Consider the following 14,865-nt stretch of genomic DNA (forward strand, 5'->3'; position numbering starts at 1 on the left):
TGGTAAAAATAGAGCGGTTTATCCATAGAGTTAAATTTTAAAACGATTTAAATCGTCTCCTGTTCATCAGTATTTTCTTTAGCATTTTACTAACCCATCCCAAATAAAGTTCAAAACGCTGCCAATAAATTTTTCTTTTAAAAATATTTTTGGTATGATAATATTATTATGGTAGCAATAACTCTTTCGAAAAATCCTTATTCCTCGCGTTCGAAATTTCGCATACCGAGGCACGATTTCCATATACAGTGCATAATATTATTGAATAATAAACGAGCACTAATTGACATCAATTGGTAAGTGCAGGCAAACGGCAGAACATAGAATGGCGGATTGAAATTATTGGCCCATTAAACTATTAGCGAATCTATTAATCTATTATATAAGAGGATAAAGCTGAACGCGATAACATACTATTAAAGTACCATCCATATTCAATTTAATTATACGTTTTTATATTAAATAAATAAAATATGTATTACAGGGTCATCGAGACCCGGTGAACTTCGCATCTCTAAGCCTCTGGATTTCCACGAATATTTCGAGACAAAAATTAGCCAAATCGGTTCAGCCGTTTTCGAGTTTTAATGAGTCTAACAAAATTTAAAATTCTTTTTTGTTTATCTACTTAGATAAAAATATTTAACTCTACAATAGTATTTTTTTAAACTGCGTCGAGTTATCAAAAGTATAATAAATGATTATACTTTTACGTGGGAGAGCCATGCTTCGGCACGAATGGGCCGGCTCGACCGGATAAATACCACGTTCTCACAGAAAACCGGCATGAAACAGCGCTTGCGCTGTGTTTTGCCGAGTGAGTGAGTTTACCGGAGGCCCAATCCCCTAACCCCTACCCTATTCCCTTCCCTACCCTCAACTATTCCCTTCCCTTCCCTTCCCTACCCTCCCCTATTACCCTATTCCCTCTTAAAAGGCCGGCAACGCACTTGCAGCTCTTCTGATGCTGCGAGTGTCCATGGGCGACGGAAGTTGCTTTCCATCAGGTGACCCGTTTGCTCGTTTGCCCCCTTCTTTCATAAAAAAAAAAAAAAACAAAGTATTGTCTCAAAAAAAGTCAACTACAACTCATGATGTTAGAAAGTCTCGTAAAGATTCTAAGATACCTAAAATAAATAAATAAAATAATTGTTTTTTTTTAATTTTGGAATGTCCGAAAACAAAAAACAATTTACACGGAGTCGTACAACACAAAAACACTTCAAACTGCAATGTCGTTTCAAAATATCGGGTACACAAAAGTGAAAAACGAACGCGTTTACACGAATTTTTGTCACGATACACCACTTGTACACAACGAAGTTACGTCTGTATGCAAAATTGGTATGAAATTGAAAACGCAAGTTACATATTGTTTTTTTGATTTTGGGGTTGCGGTCGCGTTGAAGGGTTATTCTGTCAGGCGCGATTTATTCCAAAAGGCTAGCGAAGCTGGCCCAAGGTTGGTAATTGCATAAAATATTTGTTTTTTGGTGCAATTAGAAGAATAAAAAATTTATACACAATAAGACATAATTATTTGGAATAAATAAATATTTTAAATAATATTATAATATCCAATTTGTTGCACAATTATGTATCCAGGACAAAACTGATTTCTACAGGGCTTTACTGGGATTTTGTTTTAGGGTAAAGTGAAAATCGCGATTCGCGTCTAAAGTCATCCTGACATCTAAAGTCATCTGGAACTCAGGACAAGACTTAAGGCGCCGGTAATTGGCACTTGGCAGCGGGCGACATGATGAAGCGGCGGCAGACGACGTGTCGTCGCGACACTACTGGTTTCTATGTATTTCTATGAAGTAAATTCTATGAAGTAACACGTGTTCTGCAGTTTCGACTTGCGACGTATCGCTCGTTCCAACTTGTACCTCGTAATACGATTTTACTTCGGCATTGGTGAAGTTTAACCCGTTGTTTTGTTTTTCAAGTCACCTTATATTGTAGAATCGCCCTCGATGTAAGGGTTGTGTTACTTCATTACTCGGTAGCACTGCGATGGCTTTTTTATTGCTTCACACGCGCGGGCCGAAACGACCCCACCGCACGTCGGAGAAGGTTAACATTGTACCTAGGTCTATATAGGTAATAATTTGTACAGTCATAATCAATTTAACTTTACATATTGTAAAAATAGTAGCTGATCCGGCAAGCGTTGTTTCGGCATACACGATGTGACGGAAAAATACTGGAGAGTTGACTACATACTAATATTATAAATGCGAAATTCTGTCTGTCTGTCTGTCAGTCTGTCTATCTATCTATTTGTCTATCTGTCTATAACCTCTTCACGACCAAACCGCTGAACTGATTTTGCTGTTTGGAATGATGATATTTTGAGTCCCTTACATATTATGATACTCGAAAAATGTACGATTTTAGCTAAGCTACTTTTCAGCCGTCAGTTGTACATAATATTATGACGTCATCATATGACATAATATCATCCCGATCACATTCTATACTGGGTCTGGGTATAATTATGAAACTTAGCCCTGGTAGTGAATATTGGGATGTCTGCCAGTCACATGACTCCATAGCTTTCAGGAGTAATCATGCGTGCGATGTATTTACATACATAACGTCTAAACACCACGTCAACACAGCAGTGACATCAGCAATATCACTTAAACAGCCAAATGGAAGCCTTAATATTGTGTGACAAAGATGAGGACGTAGAGGCGACAGTCGCACAAGCTTTGCCGGCTGCACTCAAGACATTAAGACGTGTTTTCATTTCACACTACGATGGTCCATTGGTTAGTATAAAACTTAAAATTCAGGTTTAGTTAGATATTAAAATTAAATACTTACAATAAATATTAATGCTCCCAATTTGGACTAAGAGCTACGCCCTCATTAATAATGAGTTTAACAGTTGTGTAAATTTTTTTTTCAAGATTTCGTTATTAAGTTTAAGTATAAAGTGTTATTAATTAAATATCTCTGAGGCTATATCATCATCATATCAGCCTATATTCGTCCACTGCTGGCCATATGCCTCTCTCAATGAACGCCAAGATGACCGATCTCCTGCTACTCGCATCCAACATGGACCCGCAACTAAACGGAGATCGTCGGAGGTCGACCTACACTCCGATTTTAGGCTATAATTACTTTACAATTTTGGGCCTATAGACCACAGCAAGGAATGTATGTAACATACCTGTGCGTAATAAACACTCCTTGTTTTTTTTTGAGGCCCACAAAAAAGTTTATGCACGGCACCACACTGTCCACACTTTTGTGTTCACATTTCTCAATGCTTTTATCATTTATGCAAGGTATTGTTTGCTGTAGAAACAATAGAAAATCAAAAGGTGCATATATATTGTAAAGTCAGTCAGTCATGATGATTGTCACAGAGTCACTCAACTATTCGTGTTTAACCCAAATGTCAATTTCAATATAGAATCTAGTAGCACAGAACTTCAACACAAGGTTATTCATCAAAATTAATCATGATTCATAATATTAAATCATCTAAATTACCTATGTAGAGCTGAATTTGAAGGTATATTACTGCATGAAAATTCTCAATGATTTTATAGACAAGTCTCTCTGTACCTGCACACAACTACTCTATGACCACCCTGCATCCCATCAGAGCGGACATTCAATATCAATGCTAATGTCCAGTGGGGTAGATATTACCGCGTAATTTATGTAAACAGAACATATTACGTTTTTTACCCACTAATTGGGAGTTGGACCTCTGCGTTGTCTGATCTACGGTTATGAAAAAGGCTGAATTAATGAAAGAAGGGTTGTTGAAATTATTTCCAAAAATACTAATTACACAGTAGCCCTTAGTCCTTACTAATCAAGATTATTTCACAACAAGGAATTTCTTCTACTGTCAGAAATTTTGTCAAGAAGTTCCTTATCGCGCGTTGCGAAAGGGGGCTAGTCGGAAAAAGTATAGTAACGACACTTTTTGACCGACACTTATTGAGTATCTGCGAGGTCGTTGATGTCGCGATGACGTCAACTGGCGGAAAATTTTAAATTCTACCATTCTTATATGGCGGGTTTTTTTTATAATTTCTTTCCATTCGGGTGTCCCTCGACACCTCTCAAGTTTTTTTTGACAGTAGCTTTCCACTGCCAGACACATAAGCTTTCTGGTAAACTTTGATGGTGTCGGGTGGTGGGAAGCGACTGTCAAAAATATGGGGCAGTGGCAGACGAGATTTCTACAGTTACTCCGAAGAAAATGAGATAAAGAACTTTACTCTTTATCGAAGACCAGGTAGACCTTCAGATACCACCTAAAGTCTAACCTCAAGTATCCGCGACCGAAACTCCATGGTTGCTGGTCGCTCTTATGCTAAGTACTCATTTTTCAAGAGCAGGTTTTGCTCGATAGTTTTACTCCAAATCGAGTAATAATTACTGTATGGACAGCAAAACTGACAGCTCGAAGGCTCGCATCGAGCCGGCTTGATGGAATTAAATATATCGATTTAGAATAAAACTATCGAGCAATGCTGAATGTGTGGACGAAAACCCGAGCCGCGGGTTTTGCTCGACGTTATAGCTCGATCGAGCAAAACCGTATGTGAGTACTTAGCATTACCTCTGGGTCATAAAGAGGAAAGCTTACCGCTTTTATAAAATTATGAAAAAAGTCAAGTTAACGTGGGAGAGCCACGGCACGAATGGGCCGGCTCGACTGGAGAAATACCACGGGCTCACAGAAAACCGGCGTGAAACAGCGCTTGCGTTGTGTTTCGCCGAGTGAGTGAGTTTACCGGAGGCCCAATCCCCTACACTTTTCCCTTCCCTTCCCTCCCCTATTTCCTTCCCTACCCTCCCCTATTCCCTACCCTACCCTCCCCTATTACCTCTTAAAAGGCCGGCAACGCATCTGCAGCTCTTCTGATGCTGCGAGTGTCCATGGATGACGGATGTTGCTTTCCATCAGGTAACCTGTTTGCTCGTTTGCCCCCTTATTTTATAAAAAAAAAGTCAGGCTGTCGCTGGCTCTTAGGTTAACACATTTTGTGTCCAAGTCATCATTTAACGTCTCGTAATGAAAATAAAAGATACTTAAGTGATATCTCTTTGAGCGCTGCCGTTCACCGTTAGTGTGGCTCTCTCACGGTTTAATTATTCCTTTTTATTAATTATCCATTAATTGATATTCACTCACTAATTTCGCAGTGATATGAGCAATATTTCCGTCATATTAAACGGTCGATTTCACCCATTCATTAAAAAATTCTCACAAGGGATGACTTTTAAAAAACCCAAGCCACGTGACCAGAAATTAGCCCTTTTGTAAAAAACCACAGGATGCCTCCAATATTCTGACAGGTTATTAATATTTTATTAAAAAATATTGGATTAAATTTGATAAGACTATAATATTAATTAATTAATTTTAATCTTATCTCGAAAAAGGTGGCATGATGCACTTTTCATAATCTTTAGAAGTTGAATATTATGGTGCATAATATTATTATAGTCATAACAATATTATACAAAAAGTTTTTTGGGGTCTTGGTATTTTTAGGGTTCCGTACCTCAAAAGGAAAAAACGGAACCCTTATAGGATCACTTTGTTGTCCGTCTGTCCGTCTGTCAAGACCCTTTTTCTCAGGAACGCGTGGAGGTATGAAGCTGAAATTTATATCAATTACTCAGGTCTACTGTCCCTTGAAGCTGTGAAAAAATCAAACTTCTAAGCCAACGCAATCAAAAGATACAGCCGTTTATGCCGCAAATTTTCGACACTTGCAAGGGAATCAAAACCTACAGGGTGCTTCCCGTGAACTCAGAATCTTGAAATTTGGTACGAAGCAACGTCTTATAGCATAGATAAAGGAAAAATTACGAAAACCATAAATTTTTAGTTACATCACATAATATATTTTTTTTTAATAATTTTAAACTTACTACCCATTTCCTCATAAACGCGTAGAGGTATTAAATTGAAATTCATACCAAATACTCAGGTCTATAATACCTTTAAGCTGTAACAAAATCAAACTTCTATGTCAACGCAATCAAAAGAAACAGCAATTTAAGCTGCATATTTTGAAACTCGCAAGTACTCGCAAGGGAATCAAAACCTAAAGGGTACTTCCAGTCGACCTAGAATCTTTAAATTTGGCATGAAGCAACGTTTTATAGCACACATAAAGGAAAAATTCCGAAAACCTTAAATTTTTAGTTACATTACAAAATATATATTTTTTAATAAATATAAACTTATTACTTTTTTCCTCATGAACGCGTAGAGCTATCAAGTTGAAATTCATATCAAATACTTAGATCTAATTGCCTTTAACCCGTGAAAAAAAAAATTCTAAGTCAACGCAAAAACGCAAAACGCAAAAGTACAACCATTGATACCGCATATTTTGAAACTCGCAACTACACGCAAGGGAATTAAAACCTAAAGACCACTTCCCGTTGACATAGAATCTCGAAATTTGGTAAGAAGCAATAGCTTACAGCACAGGTAACAGAAAAATTCCGAAAAGCTTAAAATTTTAAGTAGTTATACCACCAAAAAAATTGTGATTATAAACATAATTGTAGTTACAGCAATGACCGCGAGTTATTATACTACGAGTATGTATGGGGAGGGCAACAAACGGCAAAGACGACCTCACTCATCGTCATTCAATCCCGATGTTTTGGTGAACGAACTTTGTAAACCTTGCAGGTTTGTACGGAACCCTCGGTGCGCGAGTCCGACTCGCACTTGGCCGGTTTTTATAAAATAATCTTTGCATTTAACTTTACTATGTTCATGGGTTTTTACGCGTACGTATTAAATGCTAGCGAGTCATTCAGACCGCAATAATCATTGATCGGTATAAATATGATTTTAGTCTTCTATTAACATGTAAACTGAAGCGTAATCCTAAGTCCTGACATACGATACCTTTAAAAAAATAAAAACACAATGCATATCAAAACCTCCTAATGACCATATTTAAGGGCTCATTCCGGACCAACGCTTTGATTTCCACCACCTCACGTGACCAGCACGTGTCAAGACCTAAAGACGCCATATTGAAAACGCGACCAATTTAAAGTGACCCCTCCGCATTGGATTTTGTGCGCACGACGAGCTCCCCATAGATTGATCGTATTAACTGTCATTATATCGAACGTTTGAATTTTGAATTCCTTTGACATGAATATGTTTCGTCTGGTTTGCACGAAAATGTTCTTTATTGCGTTGTATTAAATTTTTTATGGGTAGCACGTCGTTTTCTTTAAATATAACAAACCAAAAATTGTTTGTTGGTTATCAAACAATGGGAAGCAATTTAGAAAACAGTGGTGAGTGCGACGATAATTTCTAGTATTGTCGTTGTTCGTATACAGCGTGTTGATGACGTGGGACTGATGGACAAATAGAGGGTGTTATACGATCCACGTATTGTTATGTAATTTGTGGGCTTAGATAATAGCCAGTGAATATGTAATGTGCTGTGAGTCGTTTGCTTAGAATAATTATTCGTTTGTCTTATTTTGCATCTTATTTAGATTCGAAGCAACTGAAATTTAATTTGTGTCAATATTGTTGAGTTAATAATAACCTTAGAAATCTAAACTAATACTGCAAATGCTAAACCACCTAACCGATCTTGCTGAATTTCGGAATGGAGATACTTTGAGTACCAAGAAAGGACATACTTAGAAGAATTTTTATCTTGGAAAAATTAACGGTTCCCACGCGATAACGAATTTTGTCGCAACATAGTCATCTAGTTCATAATATTGTGCAAGTGTAGATTATTTGATTTCTGATATTTATATATCTTTTTCTGACATCTTAATCTAAAATGCTACCACATGCACCATAAAAAACACAAACAAATTTAAACTGATACGCAAAAAAAGGTCTACCAGACCCGGAATCATATAAAAAAATAAGCGGGCGTGTCCTCAAAAATCAATTCATTCCACATCAATTTTCCTTCGCAAAAATCATAATCAGTAGACGGAAACAAAATAAAAGACAGACCAGAATACATTGAGCTCTGCAAATAAACGTGTGACGTGGAGGAGATCTATTGATGTACGAGGCGGGGGAGGTGAGGGAGGTCTTCACAAATTGGCGGCAGATATTAATGGTGGTTCGAAATTTAATCTTCCACACAAAAAGTATTGAGCCACAAAAAGAGTGATAAATGTTCAGGTCATCTTAGTGCCTAACGTCTAGGTTTTGCGGGAGACTTTGTGACGCTATCGATTTTAGGGTTCCGTAGTTGGTAGAAAATGTCTTTCTGTATTTAGTATTTTGTTCCCTTCTAGTCTATACTTATAAATGCAAAAGTATGTCATTTTTATCTGCTTGTCCATCTCCTACAGCTTCACGCTTGGAAGTTCAGGGTATGCAAATACTTCAAGTCCCAAGAACATTTGACATCTTATACGTGAAAAATGTACGGTAGTAGTAATGTGGTACAGTAAAGGGTATCTATCCATAATTATATTATATAAATGCGAAAGTGTGTCTGTCTATCTGTCTGTTACCTCTTCACGTCAAAACCGCTGAGCCGATTTTACTGGAATTTGGTATAGATATACTTTGAGTCTCGGGAAAGGACATAGAATACTTTTTATCCTGGAAAAATGTACGGTTCGCGCTCGATAAACGAATTTTGGAGCAACGGAGTTGCGGGCGTCATCTAGTCTAACATAAATGTAAGTATTGATGCTGTAACGTTACAAAACTTCTCACAAAGTTTGTGAAAAGTTTTGTAACGTTACAGTATCAATACACAAACATACAACTTCTCAAACTACTATCCGACTGATGATGATGAGTACTGTATCCAGTGACCACACAAGCGACTAACACAATCGATCATGTCACTGCGAACAAAAGTTTTGATAAATGACTCCGACGCTAACGTCTTTTGTTACTCGGAAAATCTAAATACAGCTTTCCCGATTATGTAACGTGGGTCATTTATACCCCATTAGAGTAACGAAAGACTTAAGCGATTGTAAAAAATAAACGTATTAAATTAATTAAAATAATTGAGTTAAAATAACAATTTAAAAAATATAGAAATGTTCTTTCGCGATTAATACTATCCTTCCTTTTCTAGAACCCAAAAAAACTTCATAATCACCAAAAATATTTTTAGTAGTTACGTGAAAAATTGACAGATATAATATACTTATTAGTTATTATAGTCTTTCGCATTTCTACCATCACTAGATGTTGCCCGCAACTCAGTTGCGTTGTGAAGTTCGTTTATCAAGCGGAAAATTGCCAATAATTATAACCATTTTACCGCAGCAAAATCTGTTCCGTCTCCTCAGCGAGCTAGCAAAAATCCCATTCCAAATTTTAATTACAAAATCCTTTCCCAAAGGGTACACCAGACCCCATCGGTTAACTTACAAAACGCACGGCGTCCTATAGTATAATTAGGGATCACGTGTGGTAAATTATACCCCATAGCCTATACGGGTTATTGGTAAATCTTTTTTTAATTTTCTTCCCTATTTGCCTAGTTAAACGCGGTGGCTAGTAAATTACAGGAGTTGTGATGGTAAGGATGAGTTTATGGTCAAAAAACAAAAATTACAATTCTATACTGACTATTATAAAACAAAAGAGTTTGTTTGTATGTGTTGTATGAACGCGCTAATCTCAGGAACTGCTGGTCCGATTTGAAAAATTATTTCAGTGTTAGATAGCCCATTTATTGAGGAAGGCTATAGGCTATATTTTATCACGCTAAGACTAATACGAGCAAAGAAACAACGGGGGAAATTATTTGAAAGTGATTATCTCACGAACTACTAGAACAATTTTTCTGTTATCTGACACAGATAAGAAGTAGACCACGTGAAGGATCATAGGCTATTTTTTGTGGACTGATTTGTTTGTGAAATCCATACCTATCTAATTTACGCGCGCGGAACGTCCAGTTGGTTATCTCATATCTGTTACCTACCTCATTAAGCCTAAACTCTGAACCGATCTTGATAAAAGTCGGGTATATACTCTTAGTCCAGGAAATGGACAATAGGATCAACAAAATCCTATTGTCCATTTCCCGGAAAATCGGTGCAATGAATAGAAATTCTAGTTTAAAAGGCGCTGTGGTTGTTGCAACTACATAAAATGGGTTTTTTAAAACACGTTTTTAGTAAAGGAAATGTCATTAATTAAGTATAACATAAGTACCGTTTTAAAATTGAGAAAATTTCCTATACGCAAAGGTATATCAGTACCCAATTTGAAAAATTCTGCTCGATAGAAAAAAATCTCAAAGATGACTGTTTTATCGCTGTTTTTCATAATAAAATCATTTTATGGCTAAATTACACACTTTCTAGAAAAAACAAAAAATTAGTATATGTGTCGTAACCTAAGTTAAACGATTTGATATATTTGATTTGTGTAATACTAAAAACAAAAGGTTTTTACTCTTATTTTCTATTATCAAGGCACGCGGCGAGCGCGTAACAGCCACTGTACAAGGCGCGCTGATATGAATGTTATTTTAATGTTCTTAACGTCGATATTCGTACTGACAGACATCTAGCTGCTAATTTTAGGTACTACTGGGCCAAGTGGGGTGTAATATCACTATTATTATTATGTTTAGCTGTTTTTTATGAAATAAGGGGGCAAACGAGCAAATTTGTCACCTGATGGAAAGCAACTACTGTCGCCCATGGACACTCGCAATCGCAGAGCTGCAGGTGCGTTGCCGGCCTTTTAAGAGGGAATACGCTCTCTTCTTGAAGGTTTGCAGGTCGTATAGGTCCGGAAATACTGCTGGTGACTGTTCATTCCAGAGTTTTATAGTGCGCGGCAGCAAGTTAAGGTATGATTGCGAACGATTCCTCAGAGCACTCCCCGTGGGCCGTGATACAACCGATAGAGGATGCAGAGTGAAGCTACATCTCGGCGTAATTCCATCAAAGGGTACATTTTACAAGCTGTTTGAAACACTAGGCAGTCAACAATTTGAGCGGCCCTTTGTTGGATACGGTCCAGAGGGAGCAGTTAGTTTTTTGGCGCCCCTGCCCAGAGATGAGAAAAATATGCCCGCCGAACCTGCGCCTTGTAGAGTTGTAGGCGTTGGTACGGATATTATACATATATGTAATATTAAAAGGAACTGCCTCTAAATAAAGTAAGGCCGGTATTTTGGACCCTTTTTTTGTAACTTTTTTTTTTGTGGAAAAAATATATTTTAGATATTTACATTTTCAACTTTCATCGTTTCAATTATAACCAACACCACAATCGCAAGCTCAGAGACAAATCATTATTTACAAATGAGGGGATTAGGTTAGGGTGGAACTTTATTATGGAGGTATTAATATTGTCGCGCTAATAACCTTGAGGGATCAAGAAGATTTGGTGAGATATTCGACGGCTTTTTATTAATAACTAGCGGGCCCGACGGACGTCGTTCCGTCATATTCATGAAGGGTTCGCTGTGTCGCCCGAGTGTCGGTCGGTACGTTTTTTTTTTTAAATTTTCTGACCCTCCCTCCCCCACCCCCCAATCTCACGTCAGATTTTTCAAAATGTAGGTTTCTTACGTAAAAGCGTTGGATTGTTTGACAGTCAGTACTTAGATTTCGTCGAAGTATGAATGAAATTAACTATTTTCTTTCGAACGAATTAGTGAATCATCTTAATCGGCTTACGATTACGCTTTCGATTAAATCTTAAGTATAGGTACAATCTTAATGAATTAATGCACCAAAATAGCTACTTACTTATATTTTTTTGTAACAATGAGAAAAAAAATTACGTGAGATTTGTCGAGACCCCCTCCCCAACGTAAGATTAGATGAGAATTGACTCGACCCCCTCCCTCCTTAAACACTTCACGTAATTTGTGGACGCCCCCTTAGTTTTATTACACCTTGTCAATTGTCATAGAGTTCACTTTGAAAGTCGCAGCGCTGTAAGAGCTTCTGTTTGTGATTAGTGATTAGTGATTACTAATAATTTGTAATTGGCAAGCACCCCAGCATGACGTGTTTCCCCAGTATTATTACTGTTTTGTTACACCCGTATATTTTTAGTTAAGTAAATGAAACGGCATGCAGAAATAAATACATTTATTGTTACAGTTACCAAACGTGAAACGTTACATTTAAAATTATCCAAAATTCTCTTCGGTGAAATCCCAGAGTCGTCTTTCTTCGAAGTTTATGTCTTTCTCGTCGGAAAACGTAGACAAATCGTCGTCGAAAAGCGACGACATGGACAGAACTGTCGTGTCCGACATGTATATAGTATCGGCCGCGTCGCCTCGCTCAAACTGATTTCTGTCGCTTGTAGCCTAAAAATAATGTTTCATTAAAGCTAGTTCAGTAATTAAGCAGAAGAAATAGTTTAGTAAATTCGACATAGAGAACGCCAACGTCCACACCACGTTGAATACACCGGTTCTCGTCCGATCACCGAAGTTAAGCAACGTCGGGCGCGGTTAGTACTTGGATGGGTGACCGCCTGGGAATACCGCGTGATGTTGGCTTTTTGAATTATTTTGCGTATTTTTAAAGAGATAATTATAATTTTACACACCTCAACAAAAGCCATGTGTAGAATTGGCACTTCTATTCGTTCGTCGGCTAAATACGAAGAATTTTTTGATTTGTTGTTGCCCTGTAAAAAACGCAATATTTTTACAAAAGTGAAGCAATATTTTTACGCTATCTATATATTAATACGTGAGCCAAAAACTTTGTATCCCTTTTGACGAAAAATGGGGAAACGTAGGTGAATGAAATTTTGCACAGTTATAGTTTATATGGTGAAGGAGTGCATCGAGCTAATATTATTTTGAAATTATGCTTTTATCATAAATTTTTTTAACAAATAAAACATTACACACACTACAACACACACAATGACAGATTTTTGAGTGACAAGCCTGTACATACGAATTATACTCTTTTATTTATTGTTGAAGTTTGTTGACAACAAGGTGACAAATTGAAAATGGATTATAGTTTTTTTTATCGTATCTGAGATACTATTAGACAATGCATAAACACGGCCAGTCTGAGATCAGCTGAGTCCCAGAGACAAAAGTTGAAAAAAATATGATAAAGTCAATATTTTTTTACAAAATATAGGTAGTGGTCCTAATGTCGTTAAAACTAAGGTCGAATTTCGACCATTGGGCGATCTCTAGTTATAATAATATTATAACCGTCGATACTTGGCATAGTTACTTAGTGTGCTTTCGTCTTTTTTAAAATGCTCAATCGATTTTAATGAAATCTAGCATGAAGATATTTGAATGTCATATAAAATTTCTTGGTAGAAATTGCCTAATTGCGTCTAAAATCTGAAACTTTAGCAATATTTTTTGCTTGTGCTGCCCAGGGCCCCCGTAAGGGCTACTGGCGCCTGTGTGCAAAAAAGGCGTCCCTTTAGGCAAATTTTTTGGGACCTTGGTTTTGGCGCCCCTAAAGATGGCAATTTGGCGCCTCTAGAGTCTAGAGGATGGCGCCCGTGTGCATTGCACACATTGCACATATGGTAGCGGGGGCCAAGTTCTGCCACCTATAGTTCCAGCAATTATGCTCTTACTTTTCTCATGCGCCACTTGTCCAAGAAATAGTCGGCCTCCTTGACTGCTTCGCTGTTTTGTAGGAGTTTGTCAATTTTGTCTTTACCTCGAACTTTTGTAAGGGCACGTATAATCTGTAAAGAAGATTATAGCTCATAAAATTCTCTTTTCAGTGAAATTATAGCAAATAACGATGGATGTTACACGGAACCGTACATTTATCCGGGATGAAATCTATCCTCTGTCTTTACACGGGACTCGAAAAATGTCGATACGAAATTTCATTAAAATTGGTATAGCGGTGTATTAGAGTGAATAGGTAATAGGCAGAAACACAGTTTGCATTTACAATATTAGTATGATTATGGAAGTATGGATACTTCATCTAAATCAGCACTTCTTCTTTTTCTAAGTCTCTAACGCACTTGCAATTCTCCTGGTATCACAGTCTACCTACCATCATAACCACCACCATGAAAGTTCCTTCGCGCAGCAACAAGGGAAAATCCAAGTCAATTTCCGATGCTTTTATTGTTTTAACAACAGAACAGACGGTGCGACAACAATATTTCTTGAGCAACTCCACAACACCAATCTCCTTAATATAGTCCAACAACAATAGAATACTAATGGCGGACGAGTACAGAAACACTTTGAAAAATTTATACATATTAACGGTGGAATACTTAAATTTTACATTAATTAAACTATAAATAAAATTAGAACTTTATGTCGGCATGTTTATTGAAGTATATTTTTGGCAGACGTTTTCGAGATGGACCTCTTTTAATAAAAAATTAAAAAAATATTTTGAACTATAGTGTAGCTATCATAAAGTTAATATACCTAGCGGAATAGAGAAACAAAGGCCTGAGCAAGAGAGATGTCACTATCAGTAACACTGCGTGGTAAAAAGAGACGTGTGATACATGACAGCAGCACTCTTTTTTTGACGTCCAGTCGGCACCTGCCGCACGTTGACAATTTAATCTCATAGAAATCATGTTCAATCATGCTTGTGTAAGTGTATACTCACACGTATTTTTACACACAGATGAAACCAATTTCGGTTTCGTTTGACAGCTCGAGATTGTCACTCTATTCCGCTAGGTATATTAAATTTATGGTAGCTATACATATAGCCATTAGCCAGGCTATAACCAGGCCATTTAGCCGAAACTTTTTCGTTTTCGCTTCGTAATAGAATCGCCGATCAAAATGTATGGAATTGACATAAGACGAGTTGAACGTCAACGTCATATTAATGAACGCTTATGTCAATTCCATACATTTTCATCGGCGATTC

General features: G+C 37.2%; 1 protein-coding gene and 1 non-coding gene across 2 annotated transcripts; one reads left to right on the top strand and one right to left on the bottom strand.

Annotated features, from left to right (window-relative positions):
- Positions 1-12,081: 12,081 nt before the first annotated feature.
- LOC121735952 lies at positions 12,082-14,291 on the bottom strand. The gene is made up of 4 exons (XM_042126957.1): positions 14,017-14,291; positions 13,580-13,693; positions 12,566-12,646; positions 12,082-12,320 (listed from the first exon to the last, which is right to left on the bottom strand). The coding sequence occupies exons 1-4, from the start codon at positions 14,227-14,229 to the stop codon at positions 12,138-12,140; spliced, it is 591 nt and encodes a 196-aa protein (XP_041982891.1). The 5' UTR covers positions 14,230-14,291; the 3' UTR covers positions 12,082-12,137.
- LOC121736293 lies at positions 12,397-12,515 on the top strand. The gene has a single exon (XR_006036989.1). It is a non-coding gene; the product is annotated as a 5S ribosomal RNA (ribosomal RNA).
- Positions 14,292-14,865: the final 574 nt, after the last annotated feature.

This window comes from Aricia agestis, chromosome 18 (assembly GCF_905147365.1).
Source record: "Aricia agestis chromosome 18, ilAriAges1.1, whole genome shotgun sequence".
In the NCBI taxonomy this organism is placed as follows: domain Eukaryota; kingdom Metazoa; phylum Arthropoda; class Insecta; order Lepidoptera; family Lycaenidae; genus Aricia; species Aricia agestis.